Genomic DNA, 23,166 nt, shown 5'->3' on the forward strand with positions numbered 1-23,166 from the left:
TGCTGTTTTTTTTAAGTTTTATTTCATGGGACACTCTTCCCACTATTATCTTCCCAAAGGATACAAGCGACAAATCTGCAATCATGGTATTTGTTCCCCAAAATATGAGCAACTCCTATGTCTAATGGTAAAGTGTAACAGAAAATACCTACATTGAGAAACTTACTAATCAAAGTGTGGTCCCCAGACCAGCAGCATCAGCATCATCACCTGGGATTCTTGCTGGAAATACAGAATCTTGGGTTCCATTCCAGACCCACTAAAGCAGAACTACATTTTAACAAGACGCCCACGTGATTTGTACGCACTGGTATATATGACAACACCATCCCCATTTTCATAGAGTTTACAGGCTAACAGAGGAGATAAAATATTCAAACATCTGCAACACAAGACATGACGCAGAATGGACCATGCGGCTACAACAGTTCAGGAAAAGATCAGCTTTGGTTCCCCAGGGGTTACCAGTGCCCCAGAATAAAATGCTAGCTCCTCTGAAGGGCTCTGTATGCCATGCATCCTGGCCCCAGCTCATCTGTCCAGTCTCACCCTCCACTATCCCCTACAGCAGATTCTCCTGTCAGCCTGAATACAAGCCCGTGATGGAGGTTTCTACAACGTGCCGCCAGGCCTTTGCACATGCTACTCTGACCACCTGGCACATTCTGCCCTTCCCTGCTCTACCATGGCACAGCCCAGCTGGCTAGCGGTCGATCCTCCCCTGCCAGAGGAAACGCCTCAGGGGTTCTTTTCTATCCTGTTTATCATTGAACAAATGAATGAAGGAATGAATGAGTGAGTCATCAGAGATGCTTCAGGGAAGGGGTGAAGGATGAGAAGGGTTTAGATAGTCAGAAATGGAAAACCAGGGCAGAGGCACATACAGGCTAAGAAGGGTTTAGGGAATCTGTGTAGTGGAACAAACTGTAATTTGCTTTTGTCTCATCATGAGACCTGCTCCGGCTCAGAGTCCTGTTGTGGATGAGGTGGGGTTTCCATCCCTGCTTTTTTCCATTCTCTCTTAGTGAAACCAACCTGTGCCCAAATTATTGTCACTTTAAGCAACCAGAGCTCCCACAACCCAAAGTGAGGCTGCTGCCACGACCAGACAAAAATGCCCGACCGGGGTTCTGCTGAAACTATAGTCTGGGCTACACCAGCTTGGCTTAGCAGAGGCAGCAAATTTTTCAAATTCAAGGAATGGTTTGACCACGAAAAGTTCTTCCCTCCTTATTAAACTCAACCATCCACTAATTAAAAGTAATATAAGTCTACATAAAAAATTTTTATACATATTTTTAAATAATGCATCACATTAACCTAGGACACACCTCAGGGACAAACCAACATCAGACCGACTTTAAGCAAGACATCAGGACTGCTGCCTGAATACTAGCTACAGCCAGGGTCACACCATATAGGAAGGCTGCTGTGTGCTGGGAAACAGAAGAGCAAGTCCAACTGGTCAGCGGCACCCAAAGTGGGCTGATCCAGTCTGCAGGAAACCTCAAAGGTAAACAAACAAGCCCAGCGTCAGGACACATCATGCCTGAGAGCCATGGTTAAGAGCAGCCAGCCAAAGGACAAATTGCAGTTGTACTCAACATACAAGAAGCGATTAGGGACCATCTCAGACAAACAAGAGAGCAAAGCTGCTGGGCCACATCATTTTAGAAGATAAAGAACAATTACATATCCACTGTGTTCCTTCCTTACTACTGAAGTCCAAGCTACCACTTTCACCTCCTGCCTGAACCACAACAGCCTCCTAAGTGGTCTTCTCTGCTTCCACCCAACATAGACATCAGCTGACGTCCCTCCTCTCTTTCATGCACTCTAATGACTTCTCACCGCACTTAAAAGCAAACCCAAACCCCATCCTGTGCCTACAGAGCCCTTAACAGCCTGGCCCAGGTTACCCCTCCCCAGCTCCGGGCCCACCTCTCCGCACCAGCTCACTGTACTCCAGTCACACCTGCCTTTTTCCTGCTGCTTTAACACACTCACCGGGTGCCACCTCCAGGTCCCTGCTGTTCCCTCTGCCTGGAACATGTTTAGCACACTCTTACCACTCAGACAAAATGCCACCCCAGCCCCCAGTGAGTCTCTACCAAACCACCGTATTTCCTTTTCTTCCTAGCACTTACTACCATCTGAAATTACCTCGTTCATCCATTTGCTTCCCGCTTTGCTGTCGTCTCTCTTGCCTAGAATTTGCGCTCCATGAAAACAGAGACTTGGTCTACCTATTCACAGTAAAGCTCCAGCTCCTCAAACAGCACCTGGCATGCAGTAGGTGCTCAATAAATATCTGTGTTGAACACATGTGTTAAATGACTTGTTGAATAAATAATGGCTATAAACCTACCTATGTTTTAAGCAAGGGCAAAACATGAAAAACCTGGTTTTACATAAAATATTAATTAGTGATTACTCCTTTTACAAAAGGATTCCTTCCCTAATGCATTTTTAAATACTTGGCTTAGAAAGCTTCACTGTACACATTTTTTAAAGGATAAACCTGTTGTGCAAAGTGAACTATCTCCTCCAGGGCATAACAGTGCCTGGTACTCAGAAGGCACCTGATAAACATCTGCTGAAGAAACACATAAGCAGTGGAAAATAACTTAAAACAAGGCATAAACTATAGGAAACTTCATTCGAACTTGAAAACACAGCTAATTTGGGTACAGTTAGGTCCCATTTTCCATTTTATCTGATAAACTGATAGATACATTTAAAATCTACTAATTTGAGAGACTAGCAATAATCTTAGCCATCATCTTTACAGGCATGTACAAATCCAAGTAAATTCAGAAACCTACCCGGCAGTTCTCCAGCAGCCTGTCTTCACTAACAGATACATGGAGGCATAGAAACAATCCACAGAAATACTCAAACTGCCAAGTTGTTGGGGACATCTGTGGGTTTAGTATGAAAACCACAAAGCTTAAGGAAGTTTTTTATTGATTATCCATGTAAAAACTCAAGTGTCCCCGATGAAAGGCTAACCAAGAAATCACACCTGTATAAAACCTCGCCCTGTGTGCAATACAATACAGACCTGCCTTAATGGTCCAGGTCACACCCAATCTTTAAAAAGTGAATGTTAATTTTTTTCTTTTTTTAAACAGATGATCTCTTTGAAAAAGTTCTTCCCTGTTTACATCACGAAATTGTGTACTCTACACATTCAATATTCGTACAATATTAACACATCCCCAAAAACAAAGTCGTGTTCAGGGATCCATCTGCATCAAGCAATGCCCACTCCCCCTTCTCCTTCCCTATCAGGTGTTGAGCTGCAGTCTGCAAAGGTCAAAAGAGAAACGAAATTAGACATGCAAGTGTCTGTGAGAGGCGTGTGCTCGTATGCATCTGTGTGTCCTTGAAGGGTCATTCTAAAATCAAATATAAATGTACTTCGGGATTATGCACATTGCGTGTATTATCTGTGCCTCTTGTTTCTGCATTTAAAACATTTCTTAGTCTATAATTCAAAGAGCGTTAATGACTTGTCTCTTAACTGAAAACCAGAAAGGTTCCATAGAAAGTTACTCTTGTAATCTATAACCCCAAGAAATGAACTTTCAAAGAATAACTTCATATTCTAAAAGCTCTCACAGGGGCCAGCCCTGTGGCCGAGTGGTTAAGTTCGTGCGCTGCGCTTCAGCAGCCCAGGGTTTCGCTGGTTCGGATCCTGGGCGCAGACACGGCACCTTGAGCCACGCTGAAGCGGCGTCCCACATGCCACAACTACAAGGACCCACAACTAAAAACATACAACTATGTACCTGGGGACTTTGGAGAGAACAAGGAAAAATAAAACCTTAAAAAAAAAAAACTTCTTAAAAGCTCTCATAGAATAACATTGTCTATAAAAATCAATTTCAGGATGCAGTTTATAATAGCACCACACCTAGAAGAAATGAAATAGAAAATAACTACATTTTTAAAAATTATGCTGACAACTGATAACTTTGTTTCAAAACCTTTCATAGTTTTGTTGTTCTGCAGTTTAAACAACTTTGAAATAACATGATTCAGAATTTGGATCAAGTTATCAACATACTGTTCACTTACATGAACTTTTCAAAAATACTGCCAGAGAAGGCTGACAATCCTTATAGAAGTCCTTGATGTTTTTTTGGAAATAAGGCTGTGGTCTGGTATTTTCATTGTCACCTCCCCAGGTCAACGTAAACAAAAGTCCATCTCACTTCTCTGGTGAAAAGCATCTTATTAAATAGGTTTTAGTAAAGTAAGTAAAACTATAAAATAGTACTGGCAATAAGTTTTTTTGGGATTTACTTCTGATTTTGGAAGAAAAAACTCCATTTGTTTTTTCTCCCTTTGGCCTTACAGAATAAAAGTACAAAATATAGAAGTAGACTCAAATTCTCAACCTAGAATAAGTAAAATATAATAAGACAACACACTCTGAGTCACTTTTCAAACTACATAACATCACTTTAAAGTTTTAGCATTATTTATAAAAGCCAATTAGCTTATCACTTTAACCCAGAAAATCTGGGCATTATCAATTTTTCTTCAGTACAAAACCACTTTATAAAGACTCTAAACTCTTTTGAAAGTCATTTCATTTTACCACTAGCTGTGTTTCAGGAAGTGAGGATTCTGATGAGGAATCGGAGATGGAATACAATATAGTGCCTAACAACTAATGTTATCTGGTTTCTGTGTCTCCATTTTCTTTTCTCTTAAATGATAGGCAAAGCCTTAACTGTCTCATAAGCAGGTGTTTATAAAAACAACACTCTAAAAGCACTGCATCCTAACTAGAGATGTAACAACCACCTAATTATTATTTGTAAAGAGTCACAGAATGGCTAACAGATTCTCTCAATGAGTTTATTCCTCAACCTGCCATACGCCAGGAGTAAGTCCTGCTAAGGGGCTGGCAAAGGGAGGGAGCCTGTGGGGTTCGAGAAGGATGCCTTTCTGACGGGCCGGCCTTAAAGGCGACGAGGGATGCATCACGGAAAACCCGCAAACACCTGGTGCTCTGGCAGGGTATCATTCTATCACCGCGCTCTCAAGCTGATGGGAACTCCAGAAATCTACTCTAGTCTCTTCACTTTAGCAATAGTCAAATTGGCCTGGATCTGTAACGCTCAGTTATTCTGAAGGCGCCGATGTTCTGAAAATAAAACTTTAATAGAAAGTAAAAAACTTACATTTAAAAATCAGACCTCAAAACCCGCCCTCTGAAACCGAGGAGTTAAAAACAAGAGACAGACTCCCTCGAAGTGCAACAAGATCAGCCTTCTGGCATCCTCGGAGCACTATCCCAGGCACAAAGCTGTAGCAAAGTGGATGACACCCAAGCTCCCCACACCGGGGAGACGCCAAGCGGTGAACCCACGGCGCGTGGGGAGGGAGGGGGGCCCGAGAGGCTCACCGTGCCGGCGTCGAGCCTCACTCTCCCCACCTGTGAAATGGGCGTGACACCACTCGCCCGTCGCCCCACCGGGCAGAAGGACTAATGAATGAGAGCCACCTGGTAAACGACGCGGGCCGGGCCGGCGCTCCACGGCCGCGGTCCCTGGGCTGCGGGGCGCCCCCCGCCGCGGGCGCTCCCCGCGCTCCGGCCCCCCATGGCCCGACGGTTACAAAGCTCCCCCGAACCGCGCCCCGGGCCGCCGGCTCCCGGGGCCCCCGCCACCGGAACGGGCGCCGGTCCGCCGCCGCCTACCTTGGCCACCCAGCTGAACAATGGTGACATCGCGGGCCGGGCGGCGGCTCCTCGCCCGCCGCTCCCGCTCACTCCCGCCGCCGGCCCATGGGGCTGCGGGCAGCCGGGGGCGGGCTCGGGGTGCGGCGGGGCCGGGTCATGGCTCCCCCCGCGGCGGCGGCAGCGGCGGGCTCCTCCCCGCTCGTCACTGCCCGCAGAGGTCGCGCCCGCTGGGCTGCCCGGCGGAGAAAGGGAAGTGGGTGGGGAGAGCGCGGGGGAGGGGACGGGGGAGCGGGAGGGAGCGCCGCCAACCCCGCCCCCCACCCCACGCTCGGCTAGCGGCGGGAAGTTGGGACGTGCGGGGGTCGCCCTCCTCCGGGATGCTCCTGGTTGCGCAGCTCCGGGAGGAGGAGCCCAAGCCCTGCTACCCCGCGACGCGGCTTTCTGGGCCTCTGGGCTTCGTTTCGCACAACTTTCGGAAAGCTAGGCATCCCGCTCTCTGAGGTCGGATAAAAGCCCCCGCGATGGAGCGAACACAAAGCCCGCCCAACTTTCCAGGGGTTACCCCCACCCCCACAGCGTTTCTTCCTAAGAGCTCGAGATTGCTGGTAACAAAAGGACTAGTGTTTCCCCAGGCCCTAATACCTTTATGTAATCAAAGGTGGTTTTCTGGGAGTCAGGAAACTCAGCTATTGAGACTAGAAAAGGGGCGGAGGAAACGAACTATCAGCTCCTGCCAGCCTGGAGGTTTCAGCAACGTGAGAAATGTTGTTTTCACCACAGTTTTCTTCTTTCCCAAGGCAAGATGATAAAACAGTGGAGTCAGTTTATAGCTACAAAGGTTAGGCTGAGTTTCAAGCTCAGACACCCAAGAGTTCCAGGCTGAAAAAAAAAAGACCAAAGGTCTAAGAGCCAATGTGTAAATATAGGCGTCATGCTAAGCCGCTCACTGAGTTCCTCAGGCCAGATAGCCACCCTAGCCCAAGAATTTTGCTTTGCTTTCCTTTTGTCACATTAATTGTGCATTATCTTCATGATAGGCCAGTATGACATTTTAATGAGGTTCCCCAAATGCCTGGCATCTGAGTTAGGTGGATATATTAGTTATCTATTGCTGCATAACAAATCACCCCAAAACTGAGAAGCTTGAAACAACAGTTTCTGTGGGTCAGAAATCCAGGAGCATCTTAGCTGGGTGCCTCTGGCTCAAGGTCTCTCTTGAGCTTGCACTCAAGCTGTCAGCTGGAGATGCATTCATCTCAAGACTGGACTGGGACTGAGGGATCCACTTTCAAGCTCACTCACATAGTTGTTCCCAGGATCCAGTTTCTTACAGGCTTTTGGACTCAAGGCCTCAGTTTCTTGCTGCATCATGTGGTCCTCTCCATAGGGCTGCTCACAAAATGGCAGCTTTAATCCCCCACCACAAGTGATCCAAGAAAGAGTACGTGTCCAAGAAGGACGTCAGTCGTTTCATAAACTAATCTCCAAAGTGACATCCTAAGACTTCTGTATCCTATTCTTTAAAGTCAAGGGAATAAGTCTAGTCTGCTTTCAAGGCGAGGGGATTACACAAGGGCATGAATACCAAGAGGAGAGGATCAAGAGGAAGGGGGTATCATCCCTTTTTTTTCTCCTTCCCAATAAGGTGCATGGGAATGAGATAAGTGATAAAGGCATGGGGAAGGTCAAGAGGGCTATCATTCTCACAGAGCCTACCTGGGTAATTAAAAAGCACCTTAGGAACATCTTAGGGAAGTGCTATTCTTTCACTCTTTTAACCAGTGATGTTCCCTAAAGAAATTAAGAGGTGGCAAATGAGAGTGCCCTTGCAGCCATTTAACCAAATCTTTCCCTGTTGCCACATCACTTCCCCAAGCAAATGGAAGAGAGAGAGGCTGAGAGCTCCATTAAAATCAGAGCCCTTCTGGCCCCTACAACCTTGCTCCCTAGACTATGGTCTGTGGACCAGCTGCCTCAGCATCACCTGGCAATTTGTTATAAATACAGAATCCGGGGCCAGCACTGGGGTCGAGTGGTTACGTTTGTGCACTCCGCTTCTGCAGCCCAGGGTTTCACTGGTTCGGATTCTGGGCGCCGACATGGCACCACTTTGTCAGGCCATGCTGAGGCAGCGTCCCACATAGCACAACCAGAGGCACTCACAACTAGAATATACAACTATGTACCAGGGGGCTTTAGGGAGAAGAAGGAAAAAATGCAGAATCCCAGGCCCTGCCCTAATCCAGACCTACTGAGTCAGAACCTTCATTTTACCATGATTCCAAGTGGCTGGTATGCACATTAAAGTTTGAGATGCACTAGTATATGAGATTCACGACATTGGTCTTAAAATAAGTTACTGACCAAACAGCCCCTTGAGAGAACAGCTAAAATTGTCCTGAGTCTTTGTGATAGTGTGAACTATTTCAGCTAGAGAGAGACCTGGAGAGCTCTGGGACAGCAACATAATGTGGATGGGCAGCTGAGGACCAGGAGGGACAAGCTGGGCTGATGACAAACATCACATACTCCATTACTCCAATCCCCAGACTAAAGCTCTACGAAAATGCCCAGAACATAGAAGCAACTCTGGGGAAAGGATGAGAGGAACCCAAAATTGACTACAGAAACTTGCATTACCTCTAACTGTCTGAGATACATTTTTTGCCACTAGGGCACAAGGTGGGAAGCAAAAAAGAAATTACATTAAACTTTGGAGAATAAAAATTGCACTTCTTGCAAAAAAAATTAAAGTCAGACCAAATCCTAAGTGTAATAGTTGCAAAGAAAAAGTGTGTGGGCAGGTGAAATAGGGACATCAAGACTTCACTGTTTAAACCTGGATCCAATTCTCCATACATACACATCAGGGTGGAGGCTCACGCTGACCCGGATCTGAACTTACCTAAAGCTTGCATATCTTTTAGACTCACAGAGGTCTCCCTCTGCTCCAGGTCTCTCTGCCTGATCCAGGCCTGGGCAGAATCATTTCATGGGAACATATGGGCCTTTCCAATGGGCAGACTTGATGGACAGTAACGTGTGGAGGTCTAACACCAAATCTTTTAAGAAATAGACCTGAAAGTTCTTATTTTAATTCACTCTCAACATGTAGCTTGCCAGTTACACTGCACAAGGAAATTCTGTTATAATCTCGACTTCCATCAAAGGGACTGTTTACCTCAGACGATCTCACTGATCTCTCACTCAAATAAAACAATTTTCCTTAAAATACTACGCCCCCTCCCATCTGAAAAGGTATCCTTCCCCAAGAAACTGTATATTCCCCTAGGGAAGGACTGTATGTAGACCAAGCATTGGTAATTGTTTTTTAATTAAAGTATAGTTGACATACCATAAAAACAGTATGGAGTTTCCTCAAAAAATTAAAAATAGAACTACCATACAATCTAGCAGTACCACTTCTGGGTATGTATCTGAAGAAGACAAAAACATTAATTCAAAAAGATATATGCACCCCTATGTTCACTGCAGCGTTATTTATAATAGCCAAGATTTGGAAGCAACCTAAGTTTCTATCAATAGGTGAATGGATAAAGAAGATCTGGTGTGTGTGTGTGTGTGTATATATATAGACACACAACAGAATATTACTGAGCCATGAAAAAGAAAATCCTGCCATCTTCAACAACATGGTTTAACCTATAGGGTATTGTGCTAAGTGAAATAAGTCAGCAAAGACAAATACCGTATGATTTCACTTACATGTGGAATCTAAAAAAAAGCACTGATAATTTTTAACAGCTCCCTGGTGATTCTCTTTCAGCCAGAATTGAGAACCTCTACAGACAGAATTGTCATTGCTCAAAGATGCTGATGGTTCCCAGCCCTGATTGTCTATCAGAGTTACCCGTGGTACCAAGTGGGGGTAGGTGGGGAAGGAGGGCAGATGATTTGGCTGCTGTGGGGCAAGGTTGTATTCTCAGAAACCTCCAAGGGCAGGCGGGTCACATAAATGTGTGAAGAGGCCCAAGTGTGAGACAATAAGGAATGAATGAACTGTTGGAGAATGCATGCTCAGTTATTAAAACCCCACCCAGACAAGCAAAATGTGACAGCTGAGTGAATTAAGCAAGATAGGTCATTATTGGTGTTGACTTCTGGGTTTACTTAAAGCTTGGAAAAGTGTTGGGGGCGGGGGGGGGGGTGGGGGGTGGGACGTGTACTTTAACAGGTGATTCTGATTGTCAGTCAGGATTGAGAACCACGTCCATAGTTCTAGATCCCTTATTTAAAGGAAAAAAAAAAAGATATGGTTGCTCTGTGGAGAGCGATAGGCTATCCAAATAGGACTGCCAAGATCTAAACAAATAGGATCTACAGAAAATCCAAGACTGCTGTCTAAGTAACTTTAAAAGGATGATTTAATCTCTCACCATCTCAGTTTCCCCGAGACATTAAGGGTGGTCTTGAAAAGAGAGGGGAAAACCTAGGAACTGGAAGCGTTGCTTCCCTACGAAGCCTGATCATAACCCCCCAAATAAACCTGGACATTCCTGCCCTACTCTTCTGCCAAGTTCTTCCTTTGAGCAGGAGCAAGGGGCAAAGACAGAAAAACCTCCTGAGAGTTCAGGAGAAGATGCCAGACAGGCTGCTCTCCATCAACTCAGATGTGGAGGGCAGGGAGGCTGGAGGCAGGCAAAAGCATGAGCCCACTCTGCCAGCTTGTTCCTCCCCATCACAAGACATGGTTAAAAATAGAGCCATTGTAATACCAACTTGACAAGGAAAGTCAGCTTGGTTTCAAGTGAATCAGAACCACCTGGTACTTGGCAACTACCATTCTGACAGCAATTACAATGTGTGTTTTTCCACCCCCCATCAAGCAATTCCAGGACACCAGTGGGGCGTCCTACAATTCAACTCAATTCTGACACTATCTACATGGAGACAGAATCAGATCCCACAGGGTAAGGGCTCAGTCCTACAACACTGTCCCCACACCCCACTTCAGATGCCAATCACAAGTCCAGGTTGTCACCTGTGGTTCTGACCAGCCGGCTAGAGATCGCAGATTCTCACAAACCCCTCCTTGGGTTCGATTAATTTGCTAGAGCGGCTCACAGAACTTAGAGAAACATTTGTTTTACTAGATTACCAGTTTATCATAAAAGGCTATATAACTCAGAAACAGCCAGATGGAAGAGATGCATAGGGCAAGGGATGGGGAAAGGGCACGGAGCTTCTACGCTCTCTGGGAGCACCACTCTCCCCGCATCTCCACGTGCTCACCAACCTCTGAACGCTGCCATTTGGGTTTTTAGGGAGGCTTCATTACATAGGCATGATTGATTATATGATTGGCCGTTGGTGATTGAACTCAATCTCCAGCCTCTATCCCCTCCCCAGAGGTCAGAGGGTGGGACTGAAAGTTTCAACCCTGTAATCACAGGGTTGGTTCCCCTGGCAACCAACCTCCATCCTTGAGTGACCCAGAGGCTTTCCAAAAGTCATCTCATTAACATTACAAAAGACACCTTTATTGCTGTTCTCACAGGAAATTCCACAGGTTTTAGGAGCTCTGTGCCAGGAAGGGAGCAAAGACCAAATATATATTTCTTATTATAAATCACAATACCACAGCAACTGATCAGGAATTTATTCAGTTCGAGAATATTCACCTATTACACAATGTACATCTATTGTGTCAAGCAACACGTGTCCTTGCAAGGAATAGCAAAGGTGATCAGAACTGAAGCCTGACCTCAAGGGAAGGTCAGGCAGGGAAAAGTAAATGAAGACTGCCATGGGAAAGGCCCAGGTGAAGCCCCACGGAGTTCTCAGACGGAGGAAAGATAACTTCAGGCTCCAAAGGAGGAACCAGCTTCTTGGTTGGAAGACATCAAGACTTTTAGAGATGCTTGGGCCGGCCCAGTGGTGTAGTGATTAAGTTCAGCCCACTCCACTTCAGCAGCCTGGATGCCTGGGTTCGGATCCCAGGTGTGGACCTACACCACTCATCAGCCATCCTGTGGCAGCGACCCACAAACAAAGTAGAGGAAGACTGGCACAGGTGTTAGCTTAGGGCTAATCTTCCTCAAGCAAAAAAAGAGGAAGATTGGCAACAGATGTTAGCTGAGGGTGAATCTTCCTCAGCAAAAAAAAAAGAAAAAAAATGGAGTTAGGAGTCAGCCCTGATGGCCTAGTGGTTAAAGTTCAGTGTTCACAGCTTTAGTGGTTGCAGAACCACACCACCTGCCAGTTGCCATGCTGTGGTGGCAGCTCACATAGAAGAACTAGAATGACTTACAACTAGGATATACAACAATGTACTGGGGCCTTGGGGAAGGGGGGAAAATGGAGTCAGGAGGCCAGAAGGGGGAGCTCTCAGGCTCTTTAGAGGATGGTAAGCCCAACAGGAAGAAGAAAGACTTCCTCTTCCTGCCCTGCAAGAGCTCAGCCAATGAGAGACTGTCACACCTCAGCCAAGGAAAAGCCACTATCCTTCGAGCTCTCACTTCCTCCAACGGACTCTTTGTTCACGATAGGGCTCCCAACTTCCTTTCCCCTCTATGAAACGGTCTCTCCTCCCCTTGTTGACTTGCAAGTGGCTTACCATGGTTGCAGATCCCAAATTGCAATTCTTTGTTGATCCTAAATAAACCCATTTTTGCTGGAGAAATAACTGGCTGTCTATTTGTTTAAGGCCAACACTCTAATATATCCTGTTGGTTCTGTTTCTCTGGAGAACCCTGGCTAATACAGTATGATATGTTATAAATGTAGAAATGAAACAGAAGTGATGGGCTGGAGGTCTCAAATTCATGGCTGGGTTTATAGACAGGACAAACAGTTGAGTTCAAAGAGGAGATTACATGTTAGCCAAAACTAATTCCGGGATGGGAGGGTCCCCCCACCCCCAACATCTCTCAATATTTTCCTCTCCCTTTTTATGAGTTGCTATGTCTAGCAGTAGGACTGTGCTCCATTTGTTACTGTCATGCTATAAGCCACACCGTGAATCACCCAGGTATCTCTGGTAAATTCCTATCGTTCTACCTGGGCAGAGACTTGGCGTGCACAAGCATTACTAGCCTCTCACACTTTCAGACAGTTCAGAAATTCTTCCCTAAGAAAAGGATACTGCTCACTCAAACTACTACTCTCCCTTTCTCTTCCCCACACACCCTGTCGCTCCTTACCAGTCTCCATCTTTTGCTTTGTCTCAAGCACTCACATGTACTCACGTTTTAAATCGTGCTAAATTCAAAAGGGAGTCTGTGAGTGGCAAGACTGAGTATTCAAAGACCAGCTTCAGAGCAAATGGTGCTCAATAAATCAGTGAATGAGTGAAAGTACAGTGGGAAAGTGGAAGGATAAATTTGGTGAAGACTTATTTGGAGGTAGACAATAAATTCAGGTGATTAGCTAAAGAACATTCGACTTTAATAGATCATGTCAACGTTGAAATTAAGGTCTCCAATTTTATGTTTTGATTTTGTGCGTCCAGGTGTAGTTTTCTTGTTGGCCAGAATAACGGCAAACAGATTTAATAAGAATATTTTTAGTGGCTCCAGCCACGCTCACTACTTTTATCCAAAAGCCTTACAAAATTAAAAGCTGACTGCAGCCCAATTAGCAATACTAAGAAGACTGTGCAGTGTAAAAGGGGAGCCATTGAACTTATAACTCAAGAGGGACCCAGACAGTAACAAACTCCCTCAAGCTAAAGTTCACTCCAATTTCAGGATGCCTTTTTTCTCTCTGCACTCAGCACTCTTGTGAAAACAGACATTTACTTTGTGACACGAAGTTATCTCTTCATTAAAAATAATAATCAATTCATTGAAATGCTTATGACATTTCTAAGCCAGCTAAATTAATATATTTTGCTGTTTAAATATCTGTTCCCTTCTCAGTATTTTGCTTAACATGTACAGTAACCATGCTCACTTTTTAGCTGGTAAGACATTCCAAAAATAGAAACAGAGTTTTTCTATTTTTAGCTCAGTCTATAAAGTTTAAACAAACAATCTTTCCAAATTACTGTGCACACATGTTTCAAATTCATGGAAAAACCCAGTGGCAATGAGCTCATAAAAGAAAACACAGTGAAAATTTAGAGTCAAAAGATTTTTAAAAACAGTATGGAGAGTTCTCAAAAACTTAAAAATAGAAATACCATACGATCCAGCTATCCCACTACCGGGTATTTATCCAAAAAACTTGAAATCAACGATCCAAAGAGTTTTATGTACCCCTATGTTCATTGCAGCTTTATTCACAATGGCCAAGATGTGGAAGCAACCCAAGTGCCCCTCTATAGATGAATGGATAAAGAAGAAGTGGTATATATATACAATGAAACACTACTCAACCATAAAAAAGGACAAAATCATCCCATTTGCAACAACACAGATGGAGCTTGAGGGTATAATGTTAAGCGAAAGCAGCCAGACAAAGAAAGACAAATACTGCCTGATTTCACTCATATGTGGAAGATAACAAATACATAGATAAAGAGAATAGATTAGTGGTTACCAGAGGAGAAGGGGGTTTAGGGGACGGGCAAAGGGGTAAAGGGGCACATATGTACGGTGATGGATAAAAATTAGACTACTGGTGGTGAACACAATGAAGTCTATTCAGAAATTGATAAATAATAACACCCGAAATTACACAATGTTATAAACCATTATGATCTCAATAAAATTACTGGGAAAAAAGAAAGATTTTTGACATCCTCACCCTGCATTACAACTCAACATAGATGCTCAGCTTTAAACTCAGACATTTTTATTATAATTCATCATGGAAACATTAAAACACCACTTTGCACAGCACCAATTTCACCAAAAAATAACTTTTTTTCTCAATTGAAAGTTATGTTTCTCCTAAAAAATTAGACTGAAAAACATCAATTCCTATTTCCTAATCAAATCTAGTGGTGAATAAAAATCTCACCAAAACTTGCATTTTCTCCTTCTTTCATTGTAAATCATAATTTACTTTTTTTAAAAAAAAAAAGGTCATTTAGTTTACCTTTGATTAGAGTGATTTCCCACTTCTAAAACAATTTCCATTTGTTCATCTTCATCTAGTTCTTTAAAATGGTCAAGTTTGAATCCAGCAATCACACTCCTTGGTATTTACCCAAAGGAGTTGAAAACTTATGTCCACACAAAAATCTGCCCATGAATGTTTGTAGCAGCTTTATTCATAATTGTCAAAACTTGGAAGGAACCAGATGTCCTTTAGTAGGTGAATGGATAAACAAACTGTAGTACATCCAGACAACAGTATTCAGTGCTAAAAAGAAATGAGTGATCAAGCCATGAAAAGACATGGAGGAACTTTTAATGCATATTACGAAGTGAAAGAAGCCAATCTGAAAAGGCTACATACATACTGTATGATTCCAACTACGTGACATTCTGGAAAAGGCAAAACTATGGAGACAGTAGAAAGATCAGTGGTTATCAGGAGTTGAGAGTGGGAAGGAAGGGATGAACAGACAGAGCACAGAGGATTTTTCGGGCAGTGAAAATACTTTGTATGATACTATAATGATGGCTACATGTCATTAGACAGTTGTCCAAACCCACGGAATGTACAACACCAAGAGTGAATCCTAATGTGAACTATGGACTTTGTATGATAACGATGGTCAATGGAGGTTCACAATTATAACAAATGTATCACTCTGATGGGAGATGTGGATAATGGAGAGGCTATTTATGTGTGGGGGCCAGGTGTATGGGAAATCTCTATACCTTCTCCTCAATTTTTCTGTGAACCTAAAACTACTCTAAAAAATTAAGTTTAAAAAAAATCGTCAGGTTTTAAATACAACAGAAACTCTCTGTCAATGTTCTCACCCTTTTCAAAACCTAAATTATGTACTTTGGTATTTTGGATCAGAATCGCACAGCAAGCACCTAGAAAACTGAACAGTGACTCTTCTGTGTTGGTTACTTGTGCCCGATACAGAGCCCCCATGCACATCTGCACAGTTGTGCAAAGCAATTCATGTGTTTCCTCGCTGTAGCCTGAGATTCCTACAAAAAGTCCCCCAAGCCATGTACACTCACATATCACCAAGAGGAGTGTGCCAGGATACGCTCAGCACAATTTTCAGGTACACAGAACAAGCACACGTTCCAGAAGCTAAGAGTTAAGTGCTGTGTTCCTAGGTAAATGCCCCTTTAAAACCTTTAAGATGAGAGGTCTCTCTGGGTTTGCTGCTTAGCAAAGGATTGCACAGGTTATAAAATAAACCTCATCTGCATCCTGGTCTCTATATACCTGGAGAAGGCACATAAAGGAAAAGAACTTCTGTTGGCGTAGACAGGAGATGTAAGGGCTGAGAATATGTAAGAAGGAAATGGCTCTTCTTTTCCCTTTGTGCTGGAATCTCCTTCGATTTTTCAAGTGCTTGTAAGTGGGAGGTCTGAAGCACTGCTCTCCTCACCTGGAATTTTTCAGACATGACAGAGGGTGTGCTCTGGGCAAGGTGAAGATAAATCAGCTTTCAGAGGAGGGTCTGGATTCATCTAAAGTGGTCCAGCTGAGCGCACCCAGCCCTTTGAGGTCTGTCTTTCTGTGGAGGCAGCACATCTTCAGAAGCAGCCCAGGAGGAACATGGGGTAGGCGTCCAGGTGCGTGCCGCTAGCTTCTACCTGCCCAGGACTGGCTGTGTGATCTCAGGCAGCTCATGTTGCATCTCTGGACCGGTTTCCAGCTTGTAAATTTCAGAGGTTAGACTCATGATCTCCCAGGCCCCTTCCAAGCTTCCCTTGGGAACTCTACGAGGTATGTGTTAAATTAAATGCCCAGGATGGGTCCGTGGCTGGCAGCCTTAGCTCAGGGTCAAGGCCAAACTAAACATACCTGCTCACCAATCTCAGTCATGTCACAAGGGCACCAAAGCTCTTAGAACTCTTCCAGAAACCTAGAGTTGGTTCCTTACCTCAGGGGAGAAGATTGCAAGAATGAATGCCTGTGACTCAGTGGCAGGAGTCACCTGCCTCCTGTCTGAGCCAGCCCTCCTCCAAGATCAAGGGTCAGGAAGGAAGGAAACCATATCCATTGAGCACTTATTGCATGCCAGGTATTTTCATATCTTGTCTCATTAATCTTCATAACAACCCCAAAGGCTTAGGGAGAGGGCCTCCCAGCGCCTTGGGGGACCAACTCCTGCCCTACAAAGCTGCAGTGCAGGGACAGGACTTCTGTCCCAGTGTGTCCAGAAGGTGGGACCCCTGCTCCAGAGGGCCTGGAGGGCAGAGAATCAGAGAATCAAGCCAAGGAGGATTATTCTCAAGCCTTAAGATCTCATGGAGTTTGCCTTGAAGTTTGGAGTTTTTTTGGAGTGGGAATGTCTATCCTATGCCTGTCCCACCACTGTATTTTGGAAGCACATAATTTGTTTGATTTCACAGTTTCACAGCTAAAGAGGAATTTGTCTCAGGATGAATCACATCTCAAATCTCACTGTGTCTGGTTGAGATGATATTTAGATGAGACTTTGGACTTTAGACATTTGAGTTGATGCTGGAACAAGTCAAGACTTTGGGGGCTGTTGGGATGTCATGAATGCATCTCGCACGTGAGAAAGACATGAATTTTGGGGAGCCAGGAGCAGAATGCTATAGACTAAATGTTTGTGTCCTCCCAAAGTTCATATGCTGAAATTTCATCCCCAATGTGATGATACTTCAAGGTAGGGCCTTTGGGAGGTGATAAGGTCATGAGAATAGAACCCCCACGAATGGGATGAGTGCCCTTATAAAAGAGAGCCCAGAGAGATCTTTCCCCACTTCCAGCATGTGAGGATACAGTGAGAAGACAGACATCTATGAACTAGGAACCAAGCTCTCACCAGGCAACGAATCTGCCAGCACCTTGATCTCAGACTTCCCAGCCTCCAGAACTGTAAGAAATAAGTTTCTGTTGTTTATAAGCCAGTTGGTCTATGGTGTTTTGTTATAGCAGCCCAAATATTCTAATAGTAATAGAACATACTGTGTATTGAGCGCTCACTACCTACCAGACACTGCTAAATCCAGCAAACTTCTGGAAGGCACTCATTATGGGGTCAGGCATTGTTCTAAGCCTTTACAATGTGCGAGGTAGAGACCAGAATTAGCCTATTTCAGACTGAAGGGGCAGAACCAGGATTCCAGCCCAAGCATCCTGTCAACGTAACCACTTTACTACTAGCCCCTAATTATTATCTCAAAACTCCGCTGCAAGGTATTACTTATTCTGTTTTGCAGACGAAGAAGCTGAGGTTCAGAAAGGTAGAGTAAGTTGCCTAAGGTCATGCCCAGGTAAACGTGAGGCTCTCTCTGCAATGTCAGGAAAGCAAGTGGTCCCAACTGCTATAAACACAGGGCCTTGTGCTCTAAGATATCAGGGATCTAGTCTAGTCAAGAGAGGTTCTGGAGACAGCCCCCAGCTTCCAGTGAACAGCAGGCTTTGTCAGGGAAGTTCTGCATCTCTCGTGGGGCTGGGGGCTGGGCCAACCCCAGCTAAACTGGATGGAGTGGGCTTGAAATAGCAGCAACTTCTAATGAATAATCAAATGAATGAGAGAGGAAGGAAAGGAAAGGAAGCAAGTTCTCTCTGGGTCTGAGGCAGCAGGGCCCTTCTCAAGGCTAACAAGAAGGAGGCCACGCTGGGGGCTGGAAAGCCAGACCTGCCCTGAACCCAGGATAAAGCAGGGGCTGGGCTGCTGGGTGTTAGGGAGACAGGAGCAGTGGTCCTCCCTGAGAAAAGCTGGCCTGGCTGATGGTCTGGAGGACCCCAACCTCCCAGTGCTCAGGAAATTCTGTTGGCTAGGGTATGGCCCTTGCCAAAGCTTAAAGAGAACCTGATTCTTGGGTTGGATGAGTCAGTGAGCTTCCTAGGATGCAGTTTCCTTACAAGAGTCACATCACCCTGCTCCTCCTCTCCAAATGTGACATCGTAGTGCAAGGGCCACAGGCTGGCCAAATCCAAGAAAGATGCACACAGTCCCTCTGGACCAAGAAATGCTGCTTTATAGTTTCAATTCATAGTTGATATATAGTATACATAGTTGGTGGTTTCAGGTATCCAACTCTGGCCCACCATGTGCATAGCAGTGAACTTAAGCCATTGAAGTATCCACTAATTCATTCAGTCACTTAATAAATATCTATTGCACACGACTGCACACTCGTCCCTGGGGATGCTACAGTAAACAAGCCACCTGCCCCTAGAGGAACTTCTTAGGGTCCAGTGGGCCCATACAGCAAGTAAACAGGAAACTGCAGGATGGGGTGAGAAGTGCTTCAAGAAGGAAAAGAGAGGGTGCTATGTAAAGCAGGCAGAGAAGGCCTTTACCTAACACCGGGGGCCCTGTAAGATGGCCTGGAGGAAGCGAGGCTTAAGGATGCGTACAAAGGCCAACTAGAAATTAGGCACCAGAAGGTCCAGAGGAGAGACAGTGTCCCTAGTCTTCAACGGAGTAGAGTCTGATACTGAACTTTTTATTACATACAGCATTCTTATTTTCTAAGGTTATTTTTTTAATTATAAAATATTTTTTAAATTAAATAGAATAATATGACATATCCATGTAGCTACTGCCCAGTGTTAACAGTTTTAAATATTTTGCACATACGTACATATATGTACTCTTTTAAAGAAGTAAAATGTTACTTATAGAGTTCTCCCTCCATCCCCAGAGGTAACCACCATTTTGTGCTGAGTGTGTCTTTCCCCCTCTGTTTTTATATATTAACCCCATAGATATCAATCCACAAACAATATAAGGTAGCATTTTGTGATTTAAATTTTTTACTACATGATATCATAGTGTATATACTTTTTTGGAAATTGCTTTTTTATATTCAACATTGTGTTAACTGCTGAATAATATTCAACTGTATTAGATGGTATGACTATTCCATAATTTATCTCTTCTCTTTTGAGGGACATTTAGATTTTTTCCCAATTATTATTTTTTTGCCATAGCAACAACACCCTTGTACTTGTATCCTTGTACATATGTCCATGATGAGTCCCTAGAAATGGAATTGCTGGGTTAAGGGTGTCCACATCTTCAGCTGTACTGCACTTGGCCATTTTCCTCTGCAGAACCACTGTGCCAATTTATACTCCCACTCGCAGTGCATATTTCCTGTTTCCTCACATTCTCAACAATCCTGGTGTTATCAAGCTCTTAAGTTTTGTGAATCTAAGGAGTGTCCTATGTTATTTTCTTACTGTAATCTACCTGTTCCTGGTTGTTGGCAAATGCCCATCTTTTCATATGTCAAATGGCTATTTAGCTTTCCCCCTCTGTAAACTGCCTGTTCACATTGTCAGCCCATTTTTCTACTGGGTTGTCTTTTTTTTAATTGATTTGCAGAAATTCATTATATATTCTGGATATTAATTCTTTATCAACTGTTCTTTGACTTAACAATTACTTAGAAACATACTGTTAAGTGAATCAGCTAACAGATGAGTATAATCTAGTAACTATGCATAGCTTCAACTAAATGATTTTTATTAACTTTAGCAGAGGACCTGGCTTGTACTTTCTTAATAGTTTCATAGCTCATGCCCTAGGGGAGCATATGTAAAGAGATATCTGAAACAAAGAGCTCATGTCCCTTGCCATAGAGATGCCTAGACTAATTGATTAATCACTGTCGTGGAGAAGTTAAAGACCCTCAAAGAAGCTGCAAGCCCTGGGCTGACCACAGACACACTTTAAAGATTTTATTTTTTTCCTTTTTCTCCCCAAAGCCCCCCCGGTACATAGTTGTGTATTCTTCGTTGTGGGTTCTTCTAGTTGTGGCATGTGGGACGCTGCCTCAGCGTGGTGTGATGAGCAGTGCCATGTCCACGCCCAGGATTCGAACTAACGAAACACTGGGCCACCTGCAGCGGAGCGCGCGAACTTAACCACTCGGCCACGGGGCCAGCCCCACAGACACACTTTAAATCAAAGATCCACTTAACATTGGACTTAGGCTGATTTTTGATACATTTTCTTTTTTTTTTTTTTGTCCAATCTTTTGTTCAATTTGTTTACTTCCAATTAGAATTTGACTTTTTATTACTCCTTATAATTACCCTGAAAAAAATCAATAATAATATAACCCCAAATTATCATAACTATTAGCAGCCTCATAACTTAAATCCATAGGCTGTTAGACTAGAAAGTTATCACCTAGCTAAACCTCTTTATTTACACATGATGAAACTGAAGTCTGAGAGGTTAAATTATTGATTGATTCATTCAATCAACAAATATTTATTAAGTTTCTATTCCAACAGATATCATTTAGGTGCTTACTATTTACCAAGCATGACTAAGAATTTCATGTAAATGTAAGCATTAAACATTAAAACAAAATTCAGACACATTTAATGTCTCTAATGATAGCTTTAAGAGGTAAAATTTGAGAAGGTAAACAGCTTGCCCAAGGTTCCTAGCAGAGGAAGCAGGGCTAAGATGCAGGGATTCCAACCCCAGCAATACTTCCAGTCTTGTCACAGGATACACTTCTGGTGCTTGGCCTGACCTTGAAACACAGAGAGATGAATCTTGCATGAGAACAGAGCCCCAGCATTCACACCATATGATGGCCTCCTTTATAGATGAAATCCAGTTCTTCCATTAAAGAGAGCAATGGACGGCTAGGAGCTTATGCCCACACCTAATGCAAACTCATCCTTGACCTGCGTGGTCATTGATCCAAGACAAAGACTACTTATATAGAGAACCCAGCATAGGGTCAGCTCCAGGGGAAGAGTAAGTACTTGGCCATCATAGTGAACAAAACAGTCACGGTCCCTGTCCCGCATGGGCCTCGCTTTCTAATAGAGGAGACAGGCAATAACGAAGTAAGGAAGCCAGTGAAATATACAATTACAAAGCGTAGTAAGTGCTATGAAGGAAGAGAACAAGGGACTTACTTTAGAATGTCTAGTCAATAAAGGCCTCTATTAATACTAAAACTGAGACCTGGGGCCGGCCAGTGGTGTAGCAGTTAGGTGCGCATGTTCCACTTCGGGAGGCCCTGGATCTGCCAGTTCGGATCCTGGGTGCAGACACGGCACCGCTTGGCAAGCCATGCTGCGGCAGGCGTCCCACGTATAAAGTAGAGGAAGATGGGCACAGATGTTAGCTCAGGGCCAGTCTTCCTCAACAAAAAGAGGAGGATTGGCAGCAGATGTTAGCTCAGGGCTAATCTTCCTCAAAAAAAGCAAACTGAGACCTGAATGAGATGGCAATGTCACAAGTCAGGAGAAAAGCATGAGCAAAGGCTCTGTGAATGGAAAGAAGAAATTATCTCTATGGATACAATAGAGAGAGTGAGGTAGGAAGTGGCTTAAGATAGAGCTGGAGATATAAGCAAGGGACAGATTACCAAAGGCCTTAAAGGCTGTGTAAGGAGGTGGACTTTATCCTAAATATAACTGGGAACTATTGGTGGATTTAAGGAGAGGAATCTCATGATTCAATTCTTTACTCAGTCATTCTGACCACTATACAGAGAAGAGAATATCGGGGGGCAGGATGGGAACAAGAGACCAGTTCTCCAGGTAGGAGACTACTGTCGTGGTGATTTGGATTAGGATGGTGGCTGGAAGTGAAAATTAGATAGAAACTGATGGATCCAAGATCTATTTTGGAAACAGAACCAATAGGGTTTACAAATGGATGGAAGGCACAGTATACATGAGAGAGGAGAATCAAGAATGAGCTTTAGGTTTTAAAAAATGTGAATAAGGAACCATCTGCAATCACTTCTCAAACATTTTATGATTTGTCTTGAACTTTTAAATTTAACCCTCTCCAGCGAGAAGTGTGAAGGGGAGAGAAGGTCATGAAATGGTGACTCTTTAAGGAACAACATGGCAGCCTAGGACTGAGACGTTGTATCTTTTCTGGAGGTCAGCTCTGAGCATCCTTTGATTGGGAAGGAATCTGGAACCCTTGGCCTCTGGCTGCCTCAGATGGTTCTTAAACAGCCATATCCAGTTGGCTTTTTATGGAATAAGAAGACATTCAGAGACATAACTACCACCCACTTTCAGTAGCAGCAGCAAAACTACTAACATATATGATAACTACCAACTCTCGATCTAGAAAATTCACTAAATCCTGGAACTCAGCAACCACAGAGCAGCTCCTCAAGCCTCACAGGTGGTCTAGATTGACATCAGACATCTGTCACTCTATCAAAGCTTTGTATAGACTCCAAGGAATGGGCACAAAGCTGCTTTAAGTTATAAGACGTCAGAAGCAAAATGAGAATTCATGAATATTACTTTACCATGCAGACATTTTAAGATAATCAATGTTAGTCTGAGCTGCAAATATGTTTGCTATTTTTTCAGCATTCCACTTAACTCTCAATCTTCTCTTGATTGTCGCCTTTGGCTTCTAGGACCTCCTTAAGGCTTCCATCTGGTTCATGCTAGACTGGAAAGAAAAGACGTGGGAAGCTCTTGACCTGACC

General features: G+C 43.9%; 1 protein-coding gene across 6 annotated transcripts in view; it reads right to left on the bottom strand.

The window, feature by feature from the left end:
• Positions 1 to 23,166, bottom strand: part of TBC1D1 (TBC1 domain family member 1) — a 217,238-nt gene that overhangs the window by 138,566 nt on the left and 55,506 nt on the right. For 2 of the 6 annotated variants that reach the window (XM_070264003.1, XM_070264004.1), the window contains exon 1: positions 5,717 to 5,882. The exons of 3 other annotated variants lie outside the window; for them this stretch is intronic. In XM_070264003.1, coding sequence (XP_070120104.1) covers positions 5,717 to 5,746 — 30 coding nt within the window. In that variant the 5' untranslated portion in view covers positions 5,747 to 5,882. Of the gene's footprint in view, positions 1 to 5,716; positions 6,173 to 23,166 lie in introns of those variants that run through there. One more of the 6 variants, XM_023638237.2, reaches the window with a different exon arrangement.

The sequence above is a fragment of the Equus caballus genome, chromosome 3, assembly GCF_041296265.1.
Source record: "Equus caballus isolate H_3958 breed thoroughbred chromosome 3, TB-T2T, whole genome shotgun sequence".
In the NCBI taxonomy this organism is placed as follows: domain Eukaryota; kingdom Metazoa; phylum Chordata; class Mammalia; order Perissodactyla; family Equidae; genus Equus; species Equus caballus.